This window comes from Stigmatopora nigra, chromosome 18 (assembly GCF_051989575.1).
Source record: "Stigmatopora nigra isolate UIUO_SnigA chromosome 18, RoL_Snig_1.1, whole genome shotgun sequence".
NCBI lineage: Eukaryota > Metazoa > Chordata > Actinopteri > Syngnathiformes > Syngnathidae > Stigmatopora > Stigmatopora nigra.
In genome coordinates this window covers 3,596,465-3,615,776 of record NC_135525.1, presented here as the reverse complement: position 1 = coordinate 3,615,776, position 19,312 = coordinate 3,596,465, and the positions used below count along the sequence as shown (strand labels likewise).

The window sequence follows — 19,312 nt, the reverse complement described above, 5'->3', positions numbered from 1 at the left end:
AAGGTAATTGGTATAAAAGTGTGACATTCAAAAGTGATGTTCCAGATTGGTTGGTGCACTTGTTGCATGTCAACTGCTGAGAGAAGCCAGCTCCTTTCACACTCTGGCTGGATGCACACTGATAAGCGGGATTAGACTCTACTGCAAGGTTGAAGGTTATCTTAATAACGTTGAACTGGAAGTTAATGGTACATACACGCGTGTGAGTGTACCTGGTCTTATCATATAAAGTGGAAGCACAAATTGGAACGATCGTTTAATTTCTTACAACGGAACGTGCTTTTATATCCTTCCATCTTTTCAATTTAAATTCCAACTTTGAACATCACCAAATTGCTCAAATTTATCCATCCACTTCTTGTGCATTTCTAAATAACATATTTGAATCATTCCCAGTTGAAAAAATATTTCCAAAATCCTAATCATAAAAAAACAAAGGTAATAACTACATTCTGAATTTGAAAGCTCCTTAAATTTTATGTTGGTGGGGTGTGGACGCAAAATAAAATTGTGATTTAGTAAAATTCTGCCAATACCAGTAAGAGTGGAATTTGTATTTAGTGTTTCGTACAAATCATTATTTGAAATAATAATGGGTAAGTAGTATAGAAGATGAACGGGCAGATCTAAGCATCTTTTCGTGCAGTAGACTTTGTATACAGTATGTGTGTGTGTTTGTGTGTGTGTGTGTGTTTGTGTGTGTGTGTGTGTGTGTGTGTGTGTGTGTGCAACACTGCCCCCTCCCTGAGGAAAATGCAATTGATGGTGGCAGAGATAAACGCTCTAAGAGGCTCAATAAAAGTTTTTTTTGTTATTTATTAATTATATTTAAGTTGAGAATCTGCGTTGCGATTCTCAATTACCAACAACTAGCTATAACAAGAGTCTGTCTCTTGATCTTATTAAATTTCTCATAAAATGTACTTGCAATTTCAGGACTAGCGAGTAAATGGGCCTTTTCCTTTTGTGTTGTTTAGAGTAGATTGGCAGGGTGGGAAATGACCCAGGATCCACAAGGGAATACGGGAAGGTTCAAGAGAAACGTGATGGTTCAGGCAGGCTGTGTGTTTCTCCCAAAACAGACTCAGAAGCTGCTTTAATTTGTCACAGATGTCGAGACGGTGTCTTAATTCACATAAAGGTCACCTTACCCCTGATCAGATTGATGGATTAATCTTGACAAGACTTGAATCATGAGTTTAAAATTATATGTTAAGTAAAACAACTTGTAATTTTAATTGCTAGTGACTGTAGCAATAAAGCACTATCTGGTGTTTCCATTTAAAGTTTTTTTTCTCTTTTTTCAAACTATAGATCAAATTTTATTCAGCCATGAAGACCAGTGATTTGTTGATCATTTTACAGCCCCCTTGAACAACATTATCAAAGCCATGTGAACTGTTGCTGCATGGCTGGATTTAAAAGAAAAGATTAAGATCTTACTTAAGTGCTCCCCATAGACCAACCAATGTTTTGTGTGTGAGGGTGTGTGCACTAACTGAACGGTTCTCATGTTGATTTGATTAGCAATTCAAAGGGGTGACTGATGTTACATAACATGGACGACAAATGTGTCAGGAAATTCACTCTGATGACATATGGTTTACCTTCGTTTCTGTAATATACAAGACTCAATTCACCTGAGCTAGCAATAGTGTTAGTTATAGCCATTTGTATTTACATTTTACCTCAAACTCCCTTTAAAACATTTATATGCCTTCCCACAACAAAACATGCATGCCGGGCAGAGTTGTAAATCCTGACACTTAAAAAAAGAACATTCAAGATTTCTTGATGTACTTCTCAAATAAGGGAGTTAATCTGATGCAGTTGTATTCTCAATTCTTATCTGATATTAATCAATTAATTCATATTCTAAATCACTTATCATCACAAAGGACACTGGGGGTGCTGGATCATAACCCAGCCAAATATGGGCACCAGACAAGAGACAATCGGGACAATTGGTGGCGGGCCAATTTTATTTTATCATGGTAAATCAAGGAACCTGATTATCAAGATAATATCCAGCTTGCTCACTTTTACAAATCTGTCAAGTGTTCCCTAGTGCATCGGTACATGGGTAAATGTAAATTCCCTTTATGCACAGGTATTGGTTTAAAATAAACAATAACACTGTTTAGAAGACCCAGATATTTAAGTTATACAGTTGCGCTAATACATCTCTTCTGTGGACATTTCTGTCAGAACTTGAAGGAAATCTTGGGAATTAATGTAAAAAAAAATGGGGCATGTTCCATTAGGAATTTAAGGGTCATACTTAGCTGCTTTCAATTTTTTTGTGGTGCCTATAAATCACAATATCACCACAGTACTGCATTTAATTATCACCACTTTACCAGAGTCAACCAGCCAATGTGACAATTTATTAAACCCAACAGTCTGAAATGTTGTTAACATGGTCTTGCATTTGTAAACTAGTACTGACACATTGGAAAACAAATGTTTTTAGAGAAGAAGGAGACTTGTGGTTGAAAGTATTTCTCTATAACAATGAGGATTTTGTAGCAACTAGTGGACTTCTCACAAAGAATTATTAACTTGGAAATTAAGAGTTAAAATCATAGCTGATGTGCAGGATTTTCAGACAGAAAACACCTGTTGTCTTCCTCTGACTTATTATCTTCTGCTTTTGGTGAACAGAACAAACGGGGCCTATTTCCATTGCATCTTTTTGTCATTGTACATTCTACAAACTGCATCCTCTTTGCAATGATGTGACTAACAGGTCATGACCTCCATCACTGTAAACTAAAGCAGATGTCAGGGGGAAGCAAAGCGCCTTGTGTTACATAACGGAGGTGCTTTCTTTATACCTGAACACAGGCTGACAAATCGTCTCAAATTCGTAAAAAAAAGGGCCGACGCTGAATGAATGTAAACCACCTCAAACAAATTGCCATTTGAAGTTATATGGGGATTAAGAAAAGGTGGAACATTTCATTCTTGTGTACGTATTACATCCAAGATGTCAGAATAAGACCTTCAGATAGCAGCTGGCAGGGAAAATCACAGTGAAACAGAGAAAAAGCTGGATAGCCACCGACAAAAGTCGACCAACAGACATGGGGGAGTCTTGATGTTTATGACCCCATACACCCACATAGACTTTTCTTTTACAATTTGACATACACACATTGAGCATGCTGGAGAGTGAACGCACCCCAAGGACCACACACTGCTGAACAGATCTGTTTAAAGCCAGGAGCAGTGTTTATCACTGCCGACATCCTCCTCACGAAAATATTTGTGAGCAAGCTGCTTTGTTTTTTTTCCCCCTTATTTTTAACAACCATGCATATAATAAATACATACATCTCGTTTTAACAGATTTCTTGAAATTGTAAGTGTACTTTCATATTATAGAAGACCTATTAAAGTTAATAAAATTAGGTTTCATGCTTTGAATGAATCTACGTGATCGCAAATCAGCTGTGTAATTATTTATCTCGGCAGCTTTTTTTGACTGTCCCTTTCTCTCAACGTCCGTCTTTTTTTTTTTGGCCTTCTGTTGCTTGTTGCTGTTTGTCTGCCTGACTCTGTCACCCTCCTCTTCCTCCCTCCACCTCCCAACCTTTAGTGCTACAGTTAAGACTTCAGCAGAGGAGGACACGAGAGCAACCGGCAAACCAAGGCATCATGCCTCGTGAGTAACAACCTGCAACACAGCTGCAGACAGACAGATAGATACGCAAGAATTCAGAATGTATTACACACATTGGCAACATTTTAATTACCTGAATCTTTAGGGTTTATTTTATGTTCAACACATATGTATATCAATTAAAAAAAAAAAAAATATATATATATATATATACATATACATATATATATATATATATATATATATATATATATATATATATATATATATATATATATATATATATATATATATATATATATATATATATATATATATATATATATATATATATATATATATATATATATATATATATATATATATATATATATATATATATATATATATTTGTGTATTTGGGCATTTACAATGTTGTTTTTTTACAGTATGAATGCAGCAGCAACAACAACAAACAGGAGATGCCATTCTATCAACTTAAATGTATAAATATTACCTTGAAAAAGTGATGAGGACATGTAGGCTTGAACTGGACTGAAAGTGCACTGAAATCTTAGCTGCATACCAGATGAATGGTATCTCCTCTTCCCCAGATCAGGGCTGTACAGTAATACTTGAGCAAACTTGCTTAGTATTGACTGCCAACAAACAAAAAATCCATTTATCTCATACATTGGATTGTGCACTACATATTCACTATATCCCTATAATTGGTGTACAGCCAATCGCAGGGCACAAGGAGACAACTAACAATTCATACTCATACCCTAACCTTGAGGCAATTTAGATTATCCAACCAGCCTAGCATCCACGTTTTTGTAACATGGGATGAAACCAGAGTACCTGGAGAAAACCCACCCAGGGCTGGGGAGAACATGTAAACTCCACACAGGTGGACTGACCTGGATTTGAACCCAGGACCCGAGAACTGTGAGGCCAATGTGCTAACCACTCACATACCGGGCCGGCCTGTATTTTATTATATATTATTTTTTGGAAAATATGAACACAAGTTAATCAAATGATGTATGTACAAATACCGTATAGTATATATATGCACTGTTTGTATTGTTTTAGTGACTTTTTTCAGAGGAGGGCGATTTGCCTGAGATCAGGAGGGGAAATTATTTTTTATTGATATCTTTGGCACGGTTTTAGGTCCCCAGATAAACTGTTGATAGGTGTGCAAAGAACAGAATCCAGGAGTCTGGCACTGTCATATCAGGTTCTAGGGGTCTGTCAAAGATAAGGTAGTGAGCGGAAATGCTATTCATTTCAATTGGCTGTTAAAAGAAGTACAATCAGGTGATTTCATTATTTATTGTGTTTAAGTCTTGAAATTAACATATTTTAATTCAGAATCCAGGGAAACCAATATTAAAGTTTTGAGAGCAATGCATCCTTTCCTACTTTCAACTAGCTTTGTTATTCTGAGTAGGTGCATAGACATGGCACAGGGTCTTTGTATATATAACCAAGAGAACATCTGGTGTTAATTAAACTTTTCAAGTATCCGTCTAAGCTTGCCAGTTCTGACTGGTGGATGGCGTGCCTGCTTGCTGAACAAACAGCAAGTACACAATCTAATATTTCCTCATAAAAATAATAAGGGCAGGGTTGCAGGTTTAGTGAACGTCTTGCATGGGTCCCCTATAAAACACCACGTCTTTGTCTTCACCATCGTCTTTAAACCTCTGTGGATTGAGTTATTCTTGCTTAATGCACCATACGTCCAAGCTTTTAGTGTTGTGTTTACATTGGACAAACATAGTCAAAAGGTATATGTATTACAATAGCTTTAAAGTGTGTTGCATGCTTTACTACAACTGGTGAATGTTTAAAATGGCGTAAGCCAGCTTCAAATTCACTGGATCATGTTACATTCTACCTATGTGGGCCAGTTCTGTCGTTGTCGAGCAGGTTTTTTTTAGGCAGTTTGGTTACACAGTTTAAACACTGTTAAAACTCTGTGATATTAAATCAGGCCCGGCAGAGACACGAGAGGTGTTTGGGACAGCGGGACAGACTCCAGAGCTATAAACAGGTGATGATGTCATCGTGATGGTTGGCAGCAAATGGCTTTTCAATGTGACAACTTACTCTTGTAAGAAGAGTTGTTTATACTTAGACTGGATCATTTGTGCATAACTATATACCGTATAACTAAGGTGAGGGTTTTTTCATGTCATAATAGGCTTAATTTTCACTTCAGTCATTTTACTCTTTGTCATTATAGTGCATCATATGTGTTGTACCAAAATTTTAGTTTTTTGGTACCTAAAAGGTCACGCACGCCCTTGTAGAAAAGGCAAAGATAAATTAAGAAAATATATCATTGAATCTGGTATTGGTACAGATATATATCTTGAGTTATGAAATTCTGATCTCAAATAATGTAATACATTGTTTCATCAGATATTAATATTCTTACCTGAGTTGTCCTTCACAAATCTCTATATCCTTCATTTAATTTTGGCACTCAGACCACGGATGTCTTTTCAGAAATCTGACTCAAATTCGGTTTGACCAAATAAGTTCTGCTGCTTTCTCACACTCGGATAATAAAAATGATTTGGTACGCTTGCCTTACTCCTAGGTAATCGCTCTGCGAGTGCTGGAGCAAAGTTTCTCCTGGATATGATTATTTGGACTAGCTTTAACGGAGAGAGATTTTGGTAGGTTGAAAATCTCACTTGCTGCAGCCCTTTAATTACAGTCAGTTCATTTATTTTTTCTAGTAAGTCAATGTATCTTTGGCTGTACATGGCGTGAGGCCACTGAATAGATTATGGATATGGGAAGAGTGGAGAAACATAATGTACGTCAAATAACTTGATGATTCCCTCTATTTAATTTAAAATACAACAACACCAACAAAAATTATTACAATGCTACAATGGCTGCCAAAAAAAGAATATCACCATGTCGAACAAACTTGCTTGTAAAGGACATTTTTCTCACCTACTCCGGTAGTTTAATATGTTTTAAGGGTTTATCAATGCATTCATTTAAATTGACATGCTGTTTGGTCAAGACAAGCTAATTGAAATTAATGAAAAGTATTGATTAATATTATAATCTTTTTAAATTCTTGTATTTTTTGTTAAAGAATGGTTTCTTATTCAAAGGTTTGGAAAAAAAAAACAATTGCTTTGTTTTTTTATTGCTATAGTGGACTACAGTAAATGTTTAAATAATATTGTTAGAAGTACCTGGAATCAAATCAAAGTGAATAGTATATTTTTTGTTGTTTTCTAAATAAATTATATATCAGTCATGAAATTGGTGATTTACACCCCAGTATATTGCAGTACTCTTATTGTCAACATTCATTCTTGGATTTAACTTAAGCCTCTTCCATATTAAATAAATGTATTCTATTCCATTATTGACTTTATTCAATAATCGCAACTAACTATCGAGAGGTTATGTGATCAGTGTCCTAAAAAAGAAAAGAATTCAAATAAAGTTAAATTGTACTGTTTCATATGAATATCAAACTACCTTGCATTCATAATAACCAAATCAAAAAAAGTATTTGTCAATTTCAAGTAAACCTCCCTACTCCCCTCATAAAATTGAAGGTTGCTTGGTTTTTGCTTCATCTATAGAACTCATTTCAAATAAAAGTACTATATATTTGTTTAATAATAATTATTTATCATTGCGAGTTGACAGTCTGAGACTCTATGCATTCCAATTATATTTGATTAACTATGATTCTTGAGTAAATCTCCACTCCAGCGCCAAAGTGCATTGTATGTCTTGTTGTTGAGGTTGTGGCCCTGATGTGTGTTCCCCAGACTGAACCTCAGTCGGGTCCTCAGTGGAGGACCAAGTGAGGTTAAAGTGAGGCCGCCTCACAGTGAAGCTCAATGGGGAACTCGCTCTCACAGCGAGGCCCCTTAATATACTCCAAAAGAATATAATTCCTCTAGACCCAGCAATCACCATGATTGATATCAGCAAAAAGGTGCTCCATTCTAATATATGAATACACTATTTAATAGACCTCAACTTACAGTGCCAACGTTTAATGTCTTTGTATTTGGAAACATTTTTAATAGCTGTCTTATTATAAGCAAATTTTAAACAGAGTAAAAAACATTTACGTAAAATCTACAGCATAAAACTAGATCAAGTTAGGATTTCTTCATTTTATTTACAAAGGTAAGTTCTCTTTGATCATTGTCAAAGAGGAGGTTTAAGTGCTTGGGAAGCCTTCTTAAAACACCCTCCTGCTCTACTCGTTGATTCTAGGAAACGCTCTTGATGTAGCATCATGCGTAAAGCCGTTTCTTGCCCTGTTTGTCTTGTGATCTCCTGCATGTTTTGCGCCCTCGCTATATCATTCCTGACAGTGTAATGTTGTGTATCTTTTTTTTTAATAGTTTTTTTGTGGTTCTGTTTGCCTTGATCATTCAGTAAACATACTATGTTAAGAAATATTGAGTGAATTGGTTTATAGTACTCCTGCAGAAGGGTGGAGTGGTTTAATGGGATGAGCAACAGCTGTATTTAGGGACACCATCTTTCTTTAGAAGTGTGTTCAAGCACGTGTGTTTTCAGGCAGAGTGTGACGATTGACTTTATGCATATATTTGTAACTACCTCTTCTGTTTTTGGCACTTATCTTAGCATTTCCAGACTCACATGGCTCCAAATAGCCAGTTACAAAGGTTTCTGAGAAGGCCAGATATTGCTAATATGCAAATCTTTCAACTTGCAGCGGTGAGCATGCTCTTTGCTGCCAAACTGTGTGTAGTAGTTCTGGATATGACCAACCGTAACTCAAAAAACAGCCATTTAAACAGTGGTCATTTCCAAAGTTTTCGGATGTCATGCTGTCACAGTGACTTGATGGGATCTAGTGTACAAAGTTTCACCAAAGGTTCATTTTTTTTCAATTTTATTAAGCTTTGCTTGTATATATGTGTGTGTGTGTGTGTGTGTGTGTGTGTGTGTGTGTGTGTGTGTGTGTATTGCAGAGGGTCAGTGGGTTTCATGAGCTCACTGCATTGATTGGAACCAGAGATCTATCCTTGGTGGTCACATGTTTGGATGCAAAAAGACAATCTTATATCACTCACACATACACACCAATCTACACCCCTCATGTCTCTCAGATAGGTCCACTCAATTCCTCCTATCACATCTCAGGCTCTTATCAGCCCAGCCAACCAGGATGTGAAGTGGCTATGTCAGTGTTTCACCAGAGTAGCGTAACACCTCCACACTGAGTACGTTCCAGGTGTCAATGAGCCATGCAAGCCAAGTGTCGCACATTACAAGCATTTACCATATCACCCTGAACTACAACATAACATACCAATACCAATATGTTTCACAATCGGTTTATGTATGGCATGCTTTATAGTAAAATCAAAACTTTAAGTCCCATATTGTTGAATTGCGCCAATTTTTGGGGGTCATATTAAAACTCTTTTGCAGTAAACCATGGCAAATTCCCCAAGCAAGAGGACTCCTATGCCTTTGAGGAGGACAGCAGCAGTGAAAGTCTGTCTCCTGAACAACACCACAGTGATGAGTCTCAGAGCTCAGCTTGCCCTCCATCTGAGATGGTCGGGAGTTTGCCCTCCTCATCTTCCTCACCTGCAATTGCCAGCATGCAGCAGGTACAGACAACCATAGTCTTAAAAACATGTCATTAATGCCTTCATTACACCATTCCCTATCTTTGTGTTTCCAGCAAGTTAAAGTTTCCCAATTTGCTTTTATCACCTTTGCTTATTCTGTCCTCCTGTGGTGTTAAAGAGAACTACATCCCACTTAATAATGCTCCTGAAATTTTTTTTTTGTTTGGGATCAGGAGTGCAACACTAGAAACCCATCTGACCAAAGCCAGGATGGATTGTCTGGAGTTTGCAACAACCACGCTACACCCCCAATACCAGTTCCTGCTATTGTCAAGGTAGGAGCAAATTAAAAGACATGCACTTATAAATGACAGTTTATATAAATATTGTGCATGTGATTTACTTCCTGACCAGTCCAAGACATCAGATAAGAACCGTCATAAGAAGCCCAAAGATGTGAAACCCAAAGTCAAAAAGCTTAAATACCATCAGTATATACCGCCAGACCAGAAAGCTGATAAGTCTCCTCCACCTATGGACTCAGCCTATGCCCGACTCCTACAGCAGCAGCAGCTTTTCCTGCAGCTACAGATCTTAAGCCAGCAGAAACATGCTCAAAATCATTCCCAGTCCCAGCAACATACACACTCTCTACAGATGCATGGTCAGGCTCAGCAGCGAGAACCTGCCTTCAGTTACCAGCCACACCTACAAGCACAGATGCAGAAGTAAGTCAGATGGTAAAATTAAAATGCTGAATATAAAAACAATGTAAATCTTTCCTGAACTATTTTGATTATTTGAATCATTTTATAGAAAGCTCTGAATCATGTTTAACAAACATGGTTTTGATTTTAAAGCACTCTGTTATGGGCATCTGGCGGCTGAGTGGTTAGCATGTACACCCCACAGTTCTTGGGACCTGGGTTCAGATCTAGGTCGGTCCACCTGTATGGAGTTTGCATGTTCTCCCCAGGCCTGTGAGGGTTCCCCACAGGTACTCTGGTTTCCTCCCACATTCCAAAAACATGCATGGTAGGCTGGTTGGACACTCTAAATTGCCCCTAGGTATGATTGTGAGCATGAATTGTAGTCTCTCTCCTTATGCACTGCGATTGGCTGGCACCCGATTCAGGGTGTCCTCCACCTCTGGCGTCAGCTGGGATAGGCTCCAGCACCCTTAGGAGGATGATGCGGTACAGAAAATGAATGAATAAAAAAGTACACTGTTATTCTAAATGTGATGCTTGTCACATATTCCCAAAATTTGGGCACAAAGTGACTAAAGAAGGGGAAAATTAAGGCAATCTGAAATAAACAGTGGAAACTATTTTGAACGGGTTAATTGGAAACATGTGCATGTCTCCATTGGGTATACATATACATATCTATCAAGTATTTTTTTAATAGAATTGTATTGTCATTATACAAGTACAGTGAGATTTAAAACTTCACCATAAAGTACACACATAAAATAAGTAGTATTAAAAAGATTTATATTAAACAATAAAAATGAAGTGAAGTTAAAAAAAAGTCACTAAAGAAAGGCTAGGGTAAAGTTCAACATTTTACAAGAACAAAATGATGAGATTTTAAAATTATCCTAATATACTTTTGTAATTTGATGATCTACAGTTAATAATATCATCAAAAGATTAAGGGGATGAGCGTTAAAATGTAGTATTATTGTATAAAGGATATTGCCCCATAGATTTAAGAACACTTACAAAATCATTTGAAAGTTAACACAGTTAATTCCTACAAAAGCAAGTTAAAAATCAAACAGATAAAGCAGATGACAGGGAGATTTCATTGAATATTTAAGTGAGAAGGGTCGAGTTGGTCCTGCTTCTAGGGATTTGCGGTATGTTGGCAGTTTATATTATACGGGAATTTGAGTTTATAGTATTAAGTCACTAATACAGTATCAAGTATTTTATTGTGCTATAGGTATTATGTAATGTGTTCAAATCTATCATTCCAGAGGTTCAAGTGAGCAGTTGTCTGGCTGTACCCCCAGTGATCCATCCAACTGTGGAGACAGCAACTCTTCATCACCAATCAAAACCACGTACCCCAACCAAAGCACCATCTCCCCAGTAAAACCTGGCCCTCTTCCAGCCAATCTGGATGACCTTAAAGTAGGTGCTCATGTTCATATGTGTCACCATAGGCGGGCTATACCCAAGGCTTATGGCCTTCCTCCTCACTAAAAGCACAAAGCTGTAAAACCACATGGATTTCCAGAATATATATAAAGTGCAATTTAATACACCTTTTGGCAAGACCTTTTATATTGCCTAACTTTTAATGTACAATGAAAATACTTTGTATTAGGCACAATGGATAATGGTTTGAAATGAGGTAAAAGTATGACACTTAAGAGTTAAAACCCGGATTGTAATCCCACTGTTGACCCTGAAAGATCTAATTTTCATATTTATGAACCTATGTTCACAATTTTCTGCAACTGATCAGGAATAGCAAACCTGTCTCAGACGATAAATGTAATGTGATGATTTTATGCCGCATGAATCGAGCAGATCAATTACATATGGCCTTCTTAAAAACAACTATTCTGGCTTCTACTGCTTAACATTTGTTTTAAATGTCTTGTATTTTCTTTGAATTGTTTTTTACTATACAAGGTATCAGAACTCCGGCAGCATCTTCGCATTCGTGGAATGCCTGTGTCAGGAACCAAGACTGCTCTCATTGAGCGACTCCGACCCTTCAGAGACTCCAATTCCAGCTCATCACCTTCGGGCTCTTCTGATATCACAACAGTGACCTTCCCTGTTACTCCTTCTTACCAATCTCCATCATCTTCAAGCACCCTGTCTCAGGGAGGGTACTACCCCTATCCCAGCACCTCTTCCACTCCACCAATATCCCCAGCGTCCTCAGAGCATTCCCTGAGTGGCTCCCTCCCAGACAGCTTCAGCGACGTTCCCATGTCCTCCCCACCACAGTTTGCACTGCAGGCGTCTCCTGGCCGACTCGGAGCAGATGATGGCCTGGGAGGTGTTCAATTGCGAGCAGGAGAGGGTGGAGAGATGGAAAGCATGGATGCAGAAAAAGACAAAATGCTGGTAGAAAAGCAAAAGGTCATTGAAGAGCTGACATTGAAACTACACCAGGAACAAAGACAGGTAAGGAAAAGAAAGCATAATATTTTAATCCCAAAACATTCTCATAAAATAATAGAACTACACCACATTCCACTTCTAGTGCCTTTTTTTAAAAGTAGACTGAGAATTGCAGGTGAACTAGGTGTGGTATCATAAAATGAATATAAACCAGATATTCGGTTGCATTTTATTATGTTCTTACTTCTCTCTTATTTAGTTTACGTAGTTACACTATTGTGTAATACTAAGTCATTTTTAGTATTATTTTATTACTATTAAACACATTTTAGTAATATTAAACCACTAGTTATGTGTTACTTAGTTAATAGATGGCGAATTAGAAGAAACAAAACATTTTTTTCAATCCAATATTCTGTTTTTGGTGTTTTTTTCAGAGGGTTGGAACAAATGAATTTGTTTTTAGTTCATTTCAATTAGAAATGTTCATTCGAGTTACAAGAATATCGACATGCGAGCTCAGTCCCGGAACGAATTAAGCTCGTATCTTGAGGTACCACTGTATTCAGAAACAAATATTCATTCTTATACCTTTTCTTGTCAGGTTGAGGAACTAAAGATGCAGCTTCACAAGAGAAAGCGCTGCTATGGAGGGACACAAGGCACCATCACCCCATCTCAGTCCCACTATCTCTCCATGCAAAATCAGACTCCAGCAATGATGGACCATCATCCCTATGGGGTGAACATCAAACAAGAGCCAATGTCATTGTCTTCAAGCTGCCCACTCTCCTCTCCCAAACATATCAAGAGCTCTCCTGGCAACTACATTGAGGACACGGGAAACTGCAACACCATGCTGCCTCATATGGGGGGTGATTGTGGTTCACAATGTATGAAGCCAGCGCCTTCCTCCGGCAGCCCGTCCACCATGACTGCTTTCCTCAGTCCACAGTGCTCCCCACAAGACTCACCAATCGGGAAGCCTGTCGGAAGCCCCCAAGCGTCATCTCCTAACAACCCTTACATATTATCAACTCCGGTAGGTAGAGATGGCTGTGGTCACCCAAACTCCCACTGCGGTCCAGGAGGATGCATGATGCAGGTATGATGCATTTGGTCGTATAGTTCAGTATAACAGTAATCGGCAAAATGTAAGAAAGGTTAATGGTACTTATAAGGTCACCTGACTGGTAGTGATAAAGGGCACCTCAAAAATGTTTACAAGATGTGTACCTCAACCTTTACTGTCAACTGTAGTTTTTAGGCCCTTTGCATGCTGAGCAATGTGGCTGAGGCCAATTTGAGCTATCAAACAGTGTGGTGTTCACTAGTTGCTATAGTGTGAGAGTTGCCCGTTTATTTTTTTTGTAAGTGTCTAGTTCAGACCAAATGGCTTATAGTGCACACAACCTAATATAAAATGAGCTGTGCAACAATCAAATATTTTCAAATGCTTTATACGACATTTAATTAATCTCACAGATTTCCAACCTTTGAAGGTGTGACTGTGCATATTTTTTAAAAGTTGTTTTGTTGTTTATTTTTTGAATGTGATTGTTTAAATGTTCAGAAAAGCCAAGATGGAAATTGCAAAACTGCAGTAAAAGGGTGAAAAACAAGACAAACATATATACTTCAGCTTTTCTCTGGAAAGAATACATTGGTGAATGTTGAATAAGGCTTTAACATAAATCACTCTCTCTCACTACAGATAACTTATATGAGTGGTTCTCAGCCTGTCAACCGTTCCTTCCCTGCAGACCAAAGAGGCATTCAGGGAGTTTATTCCAATACATCCGATTATAGCCTTAATCACAATCCATCAGCCAAACTTGGAAACCCAAATATGCAACCAAAGGTAAACGGTGATTAGGTAGATTTCTGCTGTCTATGTTATTCTTCTAATCTACAATCTATTGTTCTTTCAACATTTCTCAGGGAGCTAATGTCACCGTTTACCTGCTTTGTGTAAATCTCATAGTCCCTCTGTTCCTGATGGCCAAATGAGCCAAGCATTTTTCTAATGGAACTAGCCCCAATTTTATGAGAGTGCTGTCATACGGGCGAATGAGTGGTTAGCATGTCAGCCTTACAGTTCTGGGGTCGAGGGTTCAATCCTAGGTGGGTCATTACTGTGTGGATGTTGCATGTTCTCCCCAGGTTTGTGTGGGTTTTCTCCAGGTAGTCCAGTTTCCGCCCCCAAATCCCAAAAACATGCATGTAGGCTGGTTGAACACTCTAAATTGCCCCTCGATATGAGTGAGAGCGTGAATAGTTGTCTGTCTCCTTGTGAACTGTGATTGGCTGGCCACCAATTTAGGGCGTCCCTGCTGGGATAGGCTCCTACCCCCCACTAATATGGTGAGGATAAGTGGTTCAGAAAATGAATAGATGCTGTCATATGGGTACATTTAACTCCATTCTTGTAATTCTTCAATTCATGGCTTAACTCTTTGTAAAATCACACCCACTATGTCGAAAGTTTTTGGGCATTTTCACCAGCTGATTTGAGCTTTTTCTATTTTATTATGTATTCATCCACAAATGTCCCATTCGGGCAAGGAGGCTCCCCTCTGCCAGTTCACCTGGTCAAACAAAAATTCATCAAATACATTGAACAACAGATAAGAGGAAATGCCCCAAAATAGGCTTCCCTTTCAGAGTGTGTTGGAGCTCATTGTGCGACTGCTGTGCAAAATAAACAGTTGGCAAATACGTAGAAGCTTGCTAAATAGCAGAGTAGAGATTGCATTACCTAGATGCACTTTCTGGTTCTGTCTGATTCTTTAACACGCAGTCATTCAGTCTGCGCAACTACACAGCTAACCCAAATTGGCTTCCAAAATCCACACAAGACGGTCTCTGTAACCAGCTCACCGTGTCACTGGTCTGCTGAAAGCGCCATCATCTGACCAGGATTCAAACCAAAAATGAACTTGCGCGCACCCGTTAAAACTGTACTGCACAGAATGGTGAATATGTAAAGGCTTTATTATTTATTCATCATGAACTCTTTTTTATTTTTTTATATTGCATTTTTTTTATAACACATTATCCAAAATATGTAAATATAACGTCATGATGGGTTTAGGTCCGATGAATCAAATTTCAATGGAAAACATTGCTTAAGATCTTCAATCTTTCAGCTTGAGGTCCCTAGAAATGACATGAATTATGCCTGTACTCTACTGGACTTAGTTGCTTCCAAAAATTTTCCATTAGAGATTAATGATTTAAAAGTTAACAATTATCTTCACTGTATAATGCTTCAATTTCATCTAGTGCGTAGGATTGTTGGGTTTTTACTGTACTATAATTATCAATCATTAATTGTGCTATGGAAAAAACTAAAAGCATTAACAAAAGTGCAACTGCGCAAACGAGGAAAGAGAAATATACAGTAATACCTTGATATACGAGTGTCCCAACATACGAGAAATTTAAGATACAGGAAAATTCTGAGCAAAACTTTGCTCCAATTGTTTCATTACTTGCTAGTTATCCCATTTACTGTTATCTAAATTCCTAACCCTTGACTGTGCATTACATTTTAGGTAATGATTATCCATGATTGGTCAACATTAGCAGAAGTAACTGTGAAGCTGTTCTTCTGCTTTTAATATCAAAGTGCACATAGACATTTAAGGAACATGTGCAGCGTAACACAAAACTAAAATGTTTAAGGCATGAAAAATCACTATGAGTTTTGCTTTTCAACAAATGCTTATTCACCTCCCCTGCCAATCTTTGTTGTTTAATGTCAATCAACCACATTATTCACATCCATCATTCATGTGTTACAGCAACTGACCAGAAGTCAGCAAATGGATGAACTTTTGGATGTCCTCATAGAAAGTGGAGGTAAGGTGAACTTTATGAATATCGTATTGTCTCGCATATCAGCTGCCTCCGCGTATAAGCCATACCCTTAAAATAGCCTTAAAATCGTTAAATTTTAAAATTCCTCTCGTATAAGATGCCCAATATGATCCACAATTTTCACATCCATATTAGTGGTTTTAATAAGGAGTACATATGCGTTCTTTGAAGGGAAAATCTAAAGAAACATCATCGCACGAGCTATTTCTGACATACTGTATATTTGATTGGTATTTTCATGGTCAGTTTAACATTAATCCATATTTTTCTATAATGCTCATATTACAGCTGAGCTGGTCAGGACCGTACCAGATATATTTCTCAAACTTGAATAGTCTCCTTTCAAACAGACTTGACCTTATTTTTTTCATTTATGCCTCTCAATTGTGAATCCATGCTCATCGTTTTTAGCTAGTCTTTTTAACATAAACAAAAAACCACAACAATTGTTAAGAGAACCGTCAACCTGGTTCGATACTCCCGCGTCTTCTCTTTCTCTTCAAGAAATGCCAGATAACGCCCGAGAAGATAGGCAGAGGTCCTCTGTAACCAAAGTCTTGCCTCTTATTACTGTTTTCCCAGGGTATCCCAGTCTACTCGTCCCAAGGCTTCACCGTCACTACGAGCACCAATCACCCACACAGCTTCATTACGACCACCTGGAGACTCTGCTGGGCCCAATGAGCAGGGGAGGGGAGGCACCCACTCTTAAGATGGCCACAGATGACGGACAGCAAGAAGATGAAGGAAATCGAGATGGCGAAGGATACAACAGCCCTCATGACCAGTGCCATCCTCATCATTCCCAACAGGAAAAGGTTGGGTCCCACAGAGATTTATTGGTCACACCTCTTTCACCACTGAACAAATTGTCTCCTATCCCTGAGGTGCAGGGGATGGTTAGTATGGCTTTCAGTGAAACCCCATGGGAGACGATGGAGTGGTTGGACCTCACGTCACCCACTTCAACCACTGCATTCAATGTTCCAACACCAATTGTGCCCAGCATTTTCAATGCGGAGTTCTTAGATGTCAATGACATTAACTTAAACTCTTCGATGGACCTTCATCTGGAGCACTGGTGAACGCAGCTTGATTACCAAGCTAATGTTCAAGACACCAGCTTTTAACAAACTGCACAGATCACGTGTTAGTCAAAGCATGTGTTAAGAAAATAACAGAACTCAGAAGATGCCCTTGCAATCCTTAATTCGCTAAGCACCAAAGTAGACATCTTCATCAATATGCACCTTACACATATGTTATGGCAAATATATTGAAAATACTGTAGTTTCTGATGTTCCATAAGTTGTGTCTATGTCTTTGGGGTAATATCGATAATACGGTTGTCAGATATCCAAGTCCTACATGTATGTCTCGATATCTCTAGAACCCCTGAACAGACAATAATTGCTGTTTTGACGTGATAAGATAACCATTAAATCATCCAAGTCAAGTCATCTTCCATACAGCGCATCCTCGAAAGGGTTGCCAGGTTTGCTGGAGCATAACCCAGCTGACATAAGGCGAAAGGCAGACTACACTCTAGACTAGTCGCCAGTAAGCCGTAGGGCACATAGAGAGATAAACGGCCATGTGAATTCACAATCACACCGCCAACAGCAGGAATTGAGCCTGTGTCTGCCCCTGACCCTATAGGTGGCCTAGATAACCATTACATATTGGTTAAATCAGGTCTTTTTCAACAAGACTGAAAATTGTGATCTATACAACCAATGATTTTGTAAAGGAAAATCTAGGAAATTATCTAAGGTGCCTAAAGTTTTTGAATGCACTGTATACTTACATTGGTGGCACAATAATACTCATTTATAAAATATTAAAAATTACAGCATCACTACTTTTGATCTTATGTTTTGTGTTAATAACTATCTATGAATGTAAATATGAACATAGCTCACTGTGCACCTTCAGTTTGATGGGAGTTTTACAGTATTTTTCATTGAAGTGAAAGTAATTGATTCACTTTATGTTATCTTATAATATAAAGTTAGGGATCAGAGGTCTACATACCCCTTTTTATGTTTTTTTTTTGTGGCAGGAAAAAAGGACCAAGATGATTGATAAATGATTTTCCGACATTGTGACTTACAATCTCAATTGAAAAAAATTACATGAAGACAAATGCCAACCAATCTATAGCAAACTAAAATTTAATTTAAAAAGTCAGTAAATGTTGACCTTTTGTTAATTACAAAACTTTTGAACAGGGTTGTATTTTTTTAAATAATATCAATGTGTAATCATGCCTGGTATTCCTTTTGAGGACCCTGTTAACTCTTTCCATTATTTAAGTATTTATCCATGGAGTGACATGATTTAAAAAATATATATTTTATCAATTTTAATCTGCAGAAAATGTGCACAAATTATCATTTCTGCATCTATACAAAAATTGAAAGACATGTCACATTTATTGTAAACTGTATTATTTTCATAACAAACTTTATACTGTCTGAAAATGTTCACCCCTGAAAAAACCTGGGTTTAAAAACCCTAACCCAGGCCTGTCATTTATTTATTTGCGGTTAAAAGATTTGTACTTTTTCATGTATTTCTACTGACATTCCTTTCTATATAGAATACCGCTTGTATAGGAACTCCAGTACTTTGACCACAGACATTTGTCTTTGAAAATATGTTGCAAGCCTTCTTCAAATTGAATTATTCTTATGCATCATTTCCAGTACTAGCACTTGTGAAAAATTGATGTAACATATGTGTACCTGTACTGAAAACAGAATTCAATGTAAATACTGCCTTCTAACTCAACACAGCTGGCCTTCCTAAAAGTGCCTACCCAAACTAAGTTTCACTTTGTTGCACATGTAAGTACTACTTTTGACAGCTCTCTACTTTGTTGTGAGGGGTTATCTACAAAATGCAATTAGATAGTGTCAGACAACCACTGCTTTGTATCCACAATAAATTCATTGACACTCAACATTTCAATTGTCATGTTTAGTTGCTTCATCAGCAGGCAGCAACATTGTAAAGATCTATGCACAAGTGTATTTTGTCATTAAACTGGTTAATTCATTTTCAAGTTATCTTACATGCATTTTGTAGCATATTAACTTTGTAATGGCATATAGTTA

At 37.7% G+C, this 19,312-nt stretch overlaps 1 protein-coding gene across 4 annotated transcripts in view; it reads left to right on the top strand.

Moving 5' to 3' along the window:
• The window catches only part of myocd (myocardin), an 18,888-nt gene extending 666 nt beyond the window's left edge, over positions 1–18,222 (top strand). The window contains exons 2-12 of one of the 4 annotated variants that reach the window (XM_077739649.1): positions 3,602–3,667; positions 9,077–9,261; positions 9,456–9,557; positions 9,637–9,950; positions 11,207–11,363; positions 11,871–12,374; positions 12,916–13,416; positions 14,026–14,172; positions 16,118–16,175; positions 16,776–17,011; positions 17,087–18,222. In XM_077739649.1, the coding sequence (XP_077595775.1) occupies positions 3,602–3,667; positions 9,077–9,261; positions 9,456–9,557; positions 9,637–9,950; positions 11,207–11,363; positions 11,871–12,374; positions 12,916–13,416; positions 14,026–14,172; positions 16,118–16,175; positions 16,776–17,011; positions 17,087–17,278 (2,462 nt within the window). In that variant the 3' untranslated portion in view covers positions 17,279–18,222. Of the gene's footprint in view, positions 1–3,601; positions 3,668–9,076; positions 9,262–9,455; positions 9,558–9,636; positions 9,951–11,206; positions 11,364–11,870; positions 12,375–12,915; positions 13,417–14,025; positions 14,173–16,117; positions 16,176–16,775 lie in introns of all 4 variants that reach the window. The other 3 variants (XM_077739647.1, XM_077739648.1, XM_077739651.1) reach the window with 3 other exon arrangements.
• The last annotated feature ends 1,090 nt before the right edge of the window (positions 18,223–19,312 follow it).